The following is a 12,177-nucleotide window of genomic DNA, read 5'->3' on the forward strand; positions in this document are numbered from 1 at the left end:
CGGGAATATTAAGAAAATACATTTTTATGAAACTATATCAAATACGAACTAGTCCATTTAAATAGAAATTTAAATGCATTGATTACGATCAATAATTTGATAACTTAAGATAAAACAAGCGGTGTTTTCATAATCATTATAAACACGAATCAAGAAATTCTCAGTCATGAAAGTGAACAACTACCTTTATTATTTCTTATAAAACATCTGAATAAATATTAATTTTATGAACATATTTACATTCAATGATGTGACCATTGGAAAAAAAAGTATGTGTTTTGATTATTATTTCTTTCATTGAGTTAATATCAACAGCACAAGAAAACAGAGAAACAATGACAACTTTTATTTCATTCTTTATACAATTATCACACTGGAATGATTAACTATACAATCTGTTTGAAACAGAATACTTAAGATGAAAAATTAACATGAGTGATGATACATTAGTTAAGTAAATTACAAATAAAGTATATCGTGAAGCAATTTGTACATAAAAGATGTGAATATGCGAAGATGGCTTACAAAATCTACAGGAAGAAAACACAGTTTCAAACTCATTCTATCTTCTCCCCATTTTATATTTACATGTTTTATTTTTGAAGTATATTTCAGAAACTCAGTTTATAAATAATTCAATTATTATCTACTGTATTACAATTAATTTTACTGAAATTTATCTCTAAAATATGAATATGAACTTTAAATTTGAAATGGGTTAAAGAAATGAAATTACATTTTTTCACATTTTCTACATTTTATCATTAAAGAAATTAAATTCACTACTTTTATCAAGAAAATCCTCTTTAAGAAAATTAATTGATAATTATTTAAAGAAAGAATTCCTTAACCTGTTACTATTTGAAAATAAACGTGAAATGATAATAACATATTGCGTAACTTCTTAAACATTTTCTGTTACTGCAGCCAAAACATAGCTATTCTAAAGTTATGGAAAGGAAATTAATGCTTAATCTAAGTCAGCATCCAACCAATCTGATAAAAAATACATGCTGATACTCCTTTCAAAGTAAATACAAAAATGAATGTTTAGTTTTTGAAACTTTTTACAAATGGTGACCAAATGAAATAGCATTTAAAATCTTAAAAAGAAAGAAACGATCGAAAGATACGGCTCCAAGATAAATTTATACACATTTAGTTCGTAAAATATGAACTGAATTGAGAAAGTCATTAAAGCCAATGAATTAAAATTTTTGCATATAGTATAATTAGTATTTCATTTTTAATAATGAAAATTCTAATTAAAACATAAATGTTATAATTAAAATATGAATTAGTGTAAGGATATTTCTAATTAACGATTGATTATTTTCAGTTTTTGATACACAATAGTCACCATTTTAAATAAGCTACGAGAATTTCGTACAATTAACGTAGCCTTAATTTAATTCAGTTTAATCTTATTTTTCAAAAGTTTTCCAAAGCCTTTCTTTCTCTTCCAAATTTAAGTAAAGAACATTTACTAATTAACCACAACAACAGTCATATGAATTTTAATTTAAAACTAGATTAATGAAAGACTTCTTTTAAATTCTTTTTGGACGGTTTCAAAATTTTCTAACCGCATAGAAAAGAAATGAGTTAGCGAACTGTAAAGAAACCCTGCGAAAGGAAATCCTTCACCCCTCTAAAGAACCAGAAAAGAATCTCTCGAAATAACAGCCCCTTGCCCCCTGTTCTCCTGTACTAGGTAACAAACTTGTGAATGATGACCCAAGGACCTTCATTTCTGGGAATTCAACTCCAGTTTGCGAAAGGAACAATTTCAGGTGAAAGAAGACGGGAACCTATTCAATGGCGGTAACATGAAAGCCGATATTTAATGGGCAAGTAGTGGTCATTAGACAACGTTGACCGTTATTTATCGCGGCAGTCCCCGAAGATTTGGGATACCGGAGGCGGGTAGCTCCGAATTTATAGCCGTTGTTACCTAGCTGTGCTCGGTTATACCTTTTCAATGTAGCTTAAAATATATTGGCATCCCTAGTGTTGTCTTTTCTTTCTTCTTCTTTCTCGACAATTTTTCTCTTCCCCTTGATGACAATAGAGATGGAAAGCAGATAGGAGTTATAAATTTCTATTGAACGCAAGTCAAGTTAATGAGCTTTCACACACATTTATCAAATAATACAAAATAGTAGTATTTTTAAAATCTCTGTTTCAACGTTATAGGATATTATGACATTATCTTCAAGTAAAAACTCGATTTTTATGTCTCAAGCAAAATTTAAATTCTAAAAGGCTCACCGATTTCATAATAAATGTCGAATAATTGGAAAAAGAAAAATATAAGAAGATCATTTGAACTGTAATTTTTCAAACACCATCTGCGAGTACTTATTGAGAACTTTAATGTGGTTCAGAAGAACAGAGCATTAGATCTGAGCAAGATAACAAGATAATTGTGTCTCTATTTTATGCTTGATTTTTCGCTGTGCGGTTAACTTTTAAACATGATAAATTGCAATCTAGTACATTAAACGGAAGTGAAAAGCTATGAGAATATTTTCACTAAGATTCGAAATCAGGCCGCTGAAAGAAGACCCCAGCTGCATTGCATTCTTATTATTGTATTCTTATTATTTTCAATGTATTAAAATTCGACGATACAAAATTAATTTGCCATAAAATGAAGATATGATTACGGTAAAAATAATAATACTCTATTAAATATATAGTTAGAATAAATTCTTGTCTTATAAAAGGTTTTACATTAATATCATCCAAAATATTCCTTACGATTTATGAGGCCTAACTGACGCGGTCTAATTAATTTGTTAAAAACAAATAATACAAATTTATTGATTAAAAAGACGAGTATCGTTGAAGGTTAAATAGTCTTTAAATCCATACATACCGAAATTTTTATAATTTAAGTACGAAGATATACAAATTTCTATAGTTTGAAAGCAACTCAGTTGTGCAAGTTATGTATCAAAATCGACACCCTGTTATAATAAGCCTGAAATAGTCTTCATTTCCGTCTGTTGTAAAAATGTAATGGCTTTAAATCGTACTTTGGATTTCATAAATATAAAATATAAATGTAATTTTGAATTTATATCATTAGGACCAAACTGAAGTGAAGAAGCCAACTAGCTTTCTTTGCCAGCAGCATCAAAGATTTCTCACTGCCCTTTTAAATACGGTGACAAGAAAATATGGAAAGAGATATTTCCATTTATAATCGGATTACAGGGTGCTGATAATGTCATTCCAAAAGCAGTAAAAGAGTCCTAATTAAGCCCTCCTCTAGAATCCCTGAATACATTTTAAAAATCTGGGTGGTCGCGCCGGAGATTCCCCCTGCTCCTTACCTGTTTTCCTTTTCCACATTGCTCTCCCTGTCCCCTCTTTGCTTTGTCCGCTCCGTGTTTTCAAGGGTTCATTTCCCATTAAGTATCTATCTGCACAGGTGCCTAGAATCCAAGTCAAGATTTGGGTCTTTTCCAGAGAGGATATTGAGTTTCAGGCTTTCAGAACCACCAATTGACTGCCGATATTTAGACAATATCTTCCCCTCCTTTTTTGAAGGAATCACGCAAGTTACTGAAGATTGCTCTTCGGACATTACATTTATTCCCACAAAATGTCCCCCCGAAAAAAAAGGAAGAATCAAGACCAACATTTAGTGGGAATTTAAGCAATGCAGTATGCAATAAGAAAAATAAACAATTTTTCATGTAGAGCAATGGATAAAATGCATTAAATTACATTAAATTTATAAAAATATTCAATATAATTCTAAAAAATAATAAATTTAAGTACTTGCAATAATTTTTAAGCTTTTTTAATGAATCCCAGGTAGCGGCAATGTCAAAGTGCAGAATACAGCTTTAAAGCGAAGAATCTGGCGCCTTATCTGTACTTTTAAGCATTCAACACAACTTCACCTGTCGTGTTACCTCCCGTAGAGCTGAATGAAGCTTTGGGCCTCTCCAGGGGGCTGGGCAAACAGAAGCAAAATAATGTCAACAGGGCTCTAAATCAAACACGGATGTGGCAATGGGACACTTTTACAACACCTTACCTTTTCCTTTGTGCTTGTTTAGATCTCTCAAGAGCTCTGTGTTTGTTGTAGCAAAGATGGCAAAGCGTTTTCGTGGAGTATCTCGGTATTTATGAAGTACTGCAGTATCGGGACTAGGATAAAACTCCAATGAATAATATTTAACATGCTTGCTGATTGAAAACACACAGAGAGAGAAAAGCTAGTTATATTTGCTTGATATCAGCTAACATAACATCCTTCAAACGGAAGTGTTACGAATACTTGTTTTTATTGAGTATATGAAACAGTTATTGGCTATAATATTTATAACTTAACTAAAACTATCTAAGAAAATAACATGCGGAGACTAGTTTCTAAGTACGCAAATTTTACGGACATATTTTGATTACATTAGACGATTTAAATCCAGCAAACTTCCATTCAATTGAATTCAAAATTCAAGTACTGGAGAAAACAGTTGCGTGTGTCCAGCTGTCATCCAAATAGATGATGATGAAAAAGTATGACATCAATCCAAGTCCCTCATTTTACCCTCTTGCTCTGCTTTTCTGCCACCCGCAACGCTTATTGACATTTCATTCATGGCATGTATTTATTCCCCTCCACTGCACTTAAATGGCAGTATGCCATCTGTTGCTTTTAAATGGAAACAAATACCGAGTCCTTTTAAAATAATCGATCACTCGCCTAGAAATTTATATCCTTCAAAAGATACATAAGATGTCTTGGTTTATTTAATATCTTGTTTGAAGTAAAATAAATTGAATTAATAACTGAGAGCTCGTTTTCTTTTCCTCTATACGAAAATTAACCAATATCTTTCTTATTTATTTAATATACAGCTAAAAACGGAAAGAGAACTGATATTAGCACCATATGTTACAGAAGAATATAATTTCATAAAAAAATAAAACGCAGCTTTGTAATTCATTTCGATACAACACGGGAAAAAGAATAAATTTCCCATCAATCATATAGATATGCATGTTATGCAGTTGCCCTCTTTTAAGCATTCCTACCAGAAATTTTACTATTATTAGTTTATTGTGGTAGGAACGATATTTGAACAACAATGTAACTGTTTAACATTACTGTGGTTCCCACTTCGGGTGTGAACAAGAGGGGAGAAGGAACATATGTCCGGCGGGGAATAACAACCGAGACATGGTGGGAAAGAAGTACAAAGCATATTTCTAACGGCACAAGCATATACAATATTGCTAAACGTTATTTGGGGTGAAAGTGCACAAAAGAGCACTTTAAATATTCCTCTCTTCAGTCAAGGAAATTGAAGGGCTAACAGACGGAGAAGGGCGGAATGCGAAATTTGCTATGCCCAGCTCTCTCTCCTATTTATTTTTTCATATTTCAAATCCAAAAATTACTTTATTTAGTGAGATGTAATTTTTGTTCAGTACAGTATATGAGATGCTGCAGATATGATTTCAGTCCAAGCAATAAAATGAATAAAAGAGTTACACCAGCTTTGACAGCAGAAATATCTTTAACGAAATACTTTCAAATAAAATTGCTAAATAAAATTTAAGATCTTTAGCTTTCACAACGTCTCACAAATAGTCAATTCTCAAACTGCTGCCATCCGGATGCCATTTCTTTATATTTATTTTTCAAAGTTAATAAATTTGTAATTGCTTAACAAATTGTGAGATTTCAATTGTGAGAAGCAATAAATGAGCTCCTTAGCAATTTAAATCTTTATTACATTTTAAATAATGTTTTCAGTAGATATAATTTTAAATATATTTAATTTATAATATATCCAATGGGTAATCATTTACGAGTATTTGCAGAGCTATTTTAGCTGATAAAAGGCATATCCAATGAATTATATTACTCACTAATATAATGTTAATTACATTTAATTATATAATATATCTAACTGATAATTTTTAGGAATATCCGTAGCTTTATTCTATTTTACAAAAGATATTTTACTTTTCCAGTGCATATAAAGGCTCTGTTTTTACCGTACAGATAGTTAACTGTTTTCAATAAGAGATCTCTCTCTGATTTGAATCAAAAACTAAAGATGGGCTATTTTTAGTTTTTGATTCCAATGAGAGATGTGGCATTCTTACTTTTATTTGAGTATATAGAAGAAATTTTATGATTATTGAAAGTCTCAGTTACTGAGTAATGTTACTGAATAAGAGTGAAATTTTAGTATTGCGAAAATCATCAGTCAGTATATTAAGTAAATAAAATTTGTAAGGATTATGCTAATTTTATTAATAGTTAAATTTTGAGTTAAACTTCCTTTCCTATCGATTCTTAATTTCAACTTACCACTTCCGGCCAGAACGTAGTTTTAGAATTGCATTTGAATACTAATGAGAAAGAGCGGTATTTAACCGCGAAGTTCCACTGTCTTAGAGGGAGAGGTACCATATATTCTGGCTGCACGCGTTCGCATTTTTAGGCTACTCTCTCGTACGCTATTATTACGCTCGGCCGTACTTTAGGCCTTTGATAGCTTCGCAGTCAATTAGCTTTAAGGGGCCAACTCTGTTACAATTTTGATAGCTTCGGCTATATTTCTTTAGTCAAGATTAGTTTAGTTTAACTCTTAGTTTCTTAAGTTCAAGCCCAAGTGTCGGCTTTATTGTACAACTCCAAGACAGAGTTCTGTTAAATCTTATTTGAATAATAAAGAGTTATTTTATCCTTCTATCTTGTTGTTTCCTCAAGCGATTATTCGCTTAAAAGTTCTTCACTTTCAACGTTAGAAAATTCTTCACTTTCAACGTTAACTTAGAATTACACAATGGAGAATCCTACAAATTCATACAAATACTCTAGCTGTAACATTCAGTGAAAAGGGATTTTCATGAGACGGGAAATTTTAACAATACACATAATTAAATAACCTTCTGGACTATAGAATTAATCATTGGGTAGTAATGAAAAAAATATTGAAATGTTGTCAGAATTATTAGAATGCGACAAATACGAGTACGTAGTTGGTAAAATAGGAACTATCGAATGACTTTACGCAGGAGCATCCCAAGCATTTTATTTGTAAAACAAAAGAGCACTGTTTGCGAGCGCACTAGTACGGAATACGTGTGTTTTAATAATCATCAATATAAAGTAACAATTTACAATTAAAAACACATTTTCTAATATTTTGTTTATAACTAAATGATTGCCCGAAAATACAACATCTGTATGGAATACTTAATCCTTTCTTTTAAATTTATGGCAAACTTAATATTGTAGCATTCGTAATACTTCGATGATCGACAGTATACTAAGGATCAAGTATTCAAAGACGCTAAATACGGTTTGAGCAGTTGGTGAGTTGTAACAGGGTGAATTTACATCCTTAATTAATCTTATTAAACGTGTTTGAAGATGCGTGAATATAACATTATAGGTACGCGGTATTTAATATGAAAATAAAATACCTTTCTAAATAAGCCATCTTCACCTGCATATATTAAAAAGCTGGCAGTGAGAAAGTAATTACAGAAATTGCACAGTTAGTTAAAATAAAATACAAAGTCACATTTTTTGTAAACGTTCAGAATTTTGAAAATAAATTCATTTACGTAACTGACACATTTTTACGCTTATTTCTTCCATACTGTACTCTATAGACGCAAATACATTGAAGCATATGATAGATAACAGCAATTTAAGGTGTTACATTCAAATATTTATTCTCCCTGAAGAACGGGGGAAAAAGTGATAAAGTGTCATGGACATTCAAATTCTAATATTTTTCACACAATTGAAAAAATAGATACAATTAAGACTGCTTTTATTACAATTAAAAAAGGAGACTTAAAATGCATGGCATTATAATTAATTTTTTAATTACACCCTGAAGTTACAGAACAGGTCTTTTCCAAAATAATAATAATTTCTTACATTTTACAAATTAAGAAATTAATTTATTTTTCATGATATTAAATATAAAGTGTATAGTGAAAATAATTAAAAAAACTAAAAATTTAAAAAAAAATTAAAAGAAAATTAGAGATTAAATTTGTCCCCTTTTCGTTCAAATTTTTACAATATGTACTATACATTTAATGTCAGAACTTTTTATCAACTACATAACTGGAATGACTTAAAACAAAGTTCTTTCAGATGATAACATAATATGCAATCAGCATCTAGTTAGAGATGGCACATGATTTGAATAACACATATAAAGAAAATGTTCTGTACAGGTATTGGCAAAAACACTAAACATACATGACTTTTTGCCGTGTGCGGGCGAGCTGTTGCCATTTCACGACGACTCAATAACGTAAAGATAAAAGATAGCAGACTTTCCTTTCTTACTAATCAGTTTGTAACACAGAATTCTTTTTTAAAATTAACAACCATTACTTTAGATAGGATGCCCCTTTGGGAAATTCATACTTTTCGGTGCAATATTGTAAAAACATGGAATGGCAATATTACTTTTAATTATTCTGAACCTTCCGAAAAGGCTAAGCAAATTTATAACCCGTACGTTGACATGACACAATACGAAATGCACAACGTGTTATCTAATGTAACTATTAGAGTTCTAAAACCTACTACCATTGCAATAAATAAATTTCTATATTTTCGAATAAATAACATCAAGTTCAAAAGACCTACGTATAATGTGGCTACTATTCGAACATCTAGTTGCATTCGAGGAAAGTCCGCAGGCGTATAGTCTGTCTTCGGTTTCAGAGAACACAAATTGGCACTTCCTTTAGTTGCAATAACGCATAGCCGGTCCCCAGCAATAGTTCTCGAGAAAAATGGATGAACATCGAAGCATCAGCCTAGTTACATCTCGCCAAGGTCCTGCCTTGGAGAATGGTTCTCAAAAAATTCACGTTGGAAAGAAAGAAGCAACAACCAAAAAATTAGAAATCTAACATCTGAAGCTTGTCGATTTCGGTGGTGGGTTCACCTTGTAGGCGTTCTTGGCACTATTTTCCTATGGCGCAAAGGGGTGTGACCACGTCCCGTTAATAAGTCTTTCAGTTTCGATGGGTCTTTGATTCTGGGACCAGGACCCATAGGGTCTTTTAAACCATATGGATGATCCCTTTTTATAAAGTGGTAGCACTTCTTTTTTGTTTTGTGTAAATTTCCTTTGAGTGGCTTGCCCTTCCTATTGAAGCCTACGTACCAATCTTTATTAAAGATCGATTGCAGCACTGTGTAGTGGTCTTCACTGAAATTTTCTTCGAACATACAAAGCCTCTTTTTACCATTGAACTGAAAGAAAAAAGAAAAGCAATTAAGACATGCAGAATATTAGGTTTATTTATTTTTTTTTAAGTCATAAAGTAACAAAATTTAAGCATTTAGGTTTTGAAATGAAAAGCAACATAACCCTGATTTCAAAAGAAATGTTTATAAAGAAATGACATTAATTTCCCATAAAATATTTCACCTTAAGCTATGTTAATGCTGAAGAAATAATTATGTAACCATTGGGAAAATAAAAAGAAAATGTGGTAATCAGATATCATTTTATTTTAAGATGCCGTTACAGTATTTAAATGTGAACTCATTAACATTTCTAATAAGCAAACGAAAGAAAACTACGACAGTTAAACGAATTTTTGAAGAACATTGGAAACTTCTTTAAATTATTAACATTAAAGAATATCAAAGAAAATGTTTTCAGTTATATTAACTCACATTTGTGCAGCAACAGATGTTATCAATTAAATTCAGAATATATCTAACTTCAGAAGAATGGGATTTTTTCTTCTTAAATCATCTTCTAAAGTAATGACAGTACTCTAAACCAATGCATATTCTATATAGAATATTTATTTGACGGAAAAAACTTTTTAATACTGACTTATGTAGGAAATCGAGTCCTTGCATAAGATACTTCTTTTATCTTTCAAAACTTCTTTTCTTTTATCATCTATCTATAACGTTATTTTTGCAGAAAAGTAAGTCAAAAATCTTTAATTAAGAGAGTACCTAAGTTGTCTGGCCGTTCTCTGCAACAAAAATATTACAGCGTCGAACCTTCTGCTATGCATAAAACTTTAAGTTGAAACTTCAGTGAATTAAATTAATAGTCTCATATTTTTATAGCTTAAGAGGAGAAGAATGAAAGAGATTATGGCAAACAGCTTGCTAATTTTCATGGGTTCTTGATTCCTAAACAGCCAAAGAAACTAGTTTGGAAATCCAGGAGATTGAGTTTTCCGTACTGTGGAATCATAAACGTAAATCCAGATAAAGACAGGCATATCTATGAATGGGACGTACAACTAACTGTCTTGCAAAGGCGAAGTTAACTATCAACAGAGGAAACAAAATCCTGAGGTATTAAGAAATAGAAACTATCTTTTATAAACTAGGAACTTCAGGTGGCATGTCTTAAGTAACAAACATTAAATACAGAGAAAAAAAAAAAAGAAAAGAAAATCTGAAAGGCTTCATATCTTAAATTACGTTTAAAGGGGCGGTTTTTTTTTAAACATTTTGTAAGTTATCTTTATTTATTAAATATCATGTTCTACGCACTTAAACCATCAAATTCAGTTCAAGAGCAATGTCGCAAAATAATTTTAAATTGAGCATATCTTTAGAATTTCCGATACGTAGTCTCACGCGCTCGAGATAAAAATGCTTTTCTGTACAACATTGCCATTGCTCGCTTTGAAATCCTTGAGTCTGTTAATCAAAAATTCGTGAAAGTTTTACAAAATAAGAAATCGATAAAAAAAAAAAAAACAAATTCCAAATTTGCGCTTCCAGATGCTCATATTCGCAGTAGAATTACGTCATTCAAAATTGGATGGCTCTAGGTATCGTTGTTTTATCCCAATGCGAGAAACATACATACATTTATGCAGATTTTTCATTATTTAATTTCTTCAATTATAATGCAGGGCGATAATATTTGGTGGCAACAGTTTGAAAAGTGACATTCAGAGTGATTCGATGCAAAATCGCAAAATGAAAACAATAGTCCACAAGGACAAAGCCCCCTTGGACTAAAAACTGTATCAATGGAAGGTAGGGTCACCGTTTTAAAATCATTCAGCATTTAAAATCAATAGCAGATTGATTAAATGTGATAGATAAAATTAAAGAGCTTATACTTTACAGAATGGTAACACTCTGAGAAATGGTTTTGCCTAAGGACACGGTGAAAGAAACTTAATGATTTTATGCTTCTGGTAGAGGTAACGCTTACCAAAGCGCATTGATAGTAAATGCTGCTTACAAGCTCTTTCCGTTCTGCGTTCGTGGGTTTTTGAGTCATGATTGGGCCTACACATTTTATTTGGCAAGAATGAGAATTTTTTTCAACTGAAAACAATACACCTCTTCGAGGTGTTAAAAGAGTGAAGGGAGAAAAACAGACTGCAGGATAAGAAACCTATATTAAGCCCATTTTGTTATTTTTAACAACAAAATTAGTCGTATATCTGTTATTTTAATGGCGATTGCTCTATGCACTAATTTGAATTTTTCAAGGATTATTTATATTATAAACTTTAAAACCATCATTTAAGTCGAAAAGCTTCTTTGCAGCTCTCGGAAAAATGCCTAGCTTTGATACTGTTTGAACCTTGGCTACAGCATTGCTGTCTAACTTTTCTACGTAAAATAAATAACTCAACTGAGTTAAGTAACAAGCGCAAATGAATTAAACATTTTAAATTACAGGCGCAGGTTGAAGCAAGGCCCGCACCTGTGCATTTCCGCAGGTATATATTAAATATCGCAAAGCCTTGCTAACTGTTAAGCTTTCACCGCAATTATGAGGAAGAATACTCCAACGGAGGGCGGAGGCGGTCTATGGCCTCTTGCTTCTCTTTCCTCACCATCAACCTCTACAGAAGAATTTCGACTTGCTGTGTATTCTAAGCGCTCCCTTGCCACACAGACACTATACACTTATAAACTTCCATTCCTCCTCCGGGATTCAATTCAGACTACAAGGATTCCTTTTTTTTTAATCCGCTTCGAGTGTTAAAGGTTATATTCTGAAATATAAGATCGGATTCTAATTAACTCATAAACAGAAGACGTATCGTAATTAAACACTAGTTCTACTTATGCGACGATGTAATTAACCAGTCATCCTCAGATTCATCTCTGCGGTGAACATGACTCAGGTATTGCAGAAGAGCTTGACACTGCCG

The 12,177-nt window shown here is 31.8% G+C and overlaps 1 protein-coding gene across 1 annotated transcript in view; it reads right to left on the bottom strand.

Moving 5' to 3' along the window:
* Positions 1–324: 324 nt before the first annotated feature.
* The window catches only part of LOC118183103 (fibroblast growth factor 8-like), a 188,211-nt gene continuing 176,358 nt past the window's right edge, over positions 325–12,177 (bottom strand). Inside the window, exon 5 of the mRNA XM_035352533.2 lies at positions 325–9,271. Coding sequence (XP_035208424.1) covers positions 8,957–9,271 — 315 coding nt within the window. The 3' untranslated portion in view covers positions 325–8,956. The remainder of the gene's footprint in view (positions 9,272–12,177) is intronic.

Source organism: Stegodyphus dumicola, chromosome 4 (assembly GCF_044657685.1).
Source record: "Stegodyphus dumicola isolate Sdum_Otavi_A_Nest chromosome 4, ASM4465768v1".
Lineage (NCBI taxonomy): Eukaryota > Metazoa > Arthropoda > Arachnida > Araneae > Eresidae > Stegodyphus > Stegodyphus dumicola.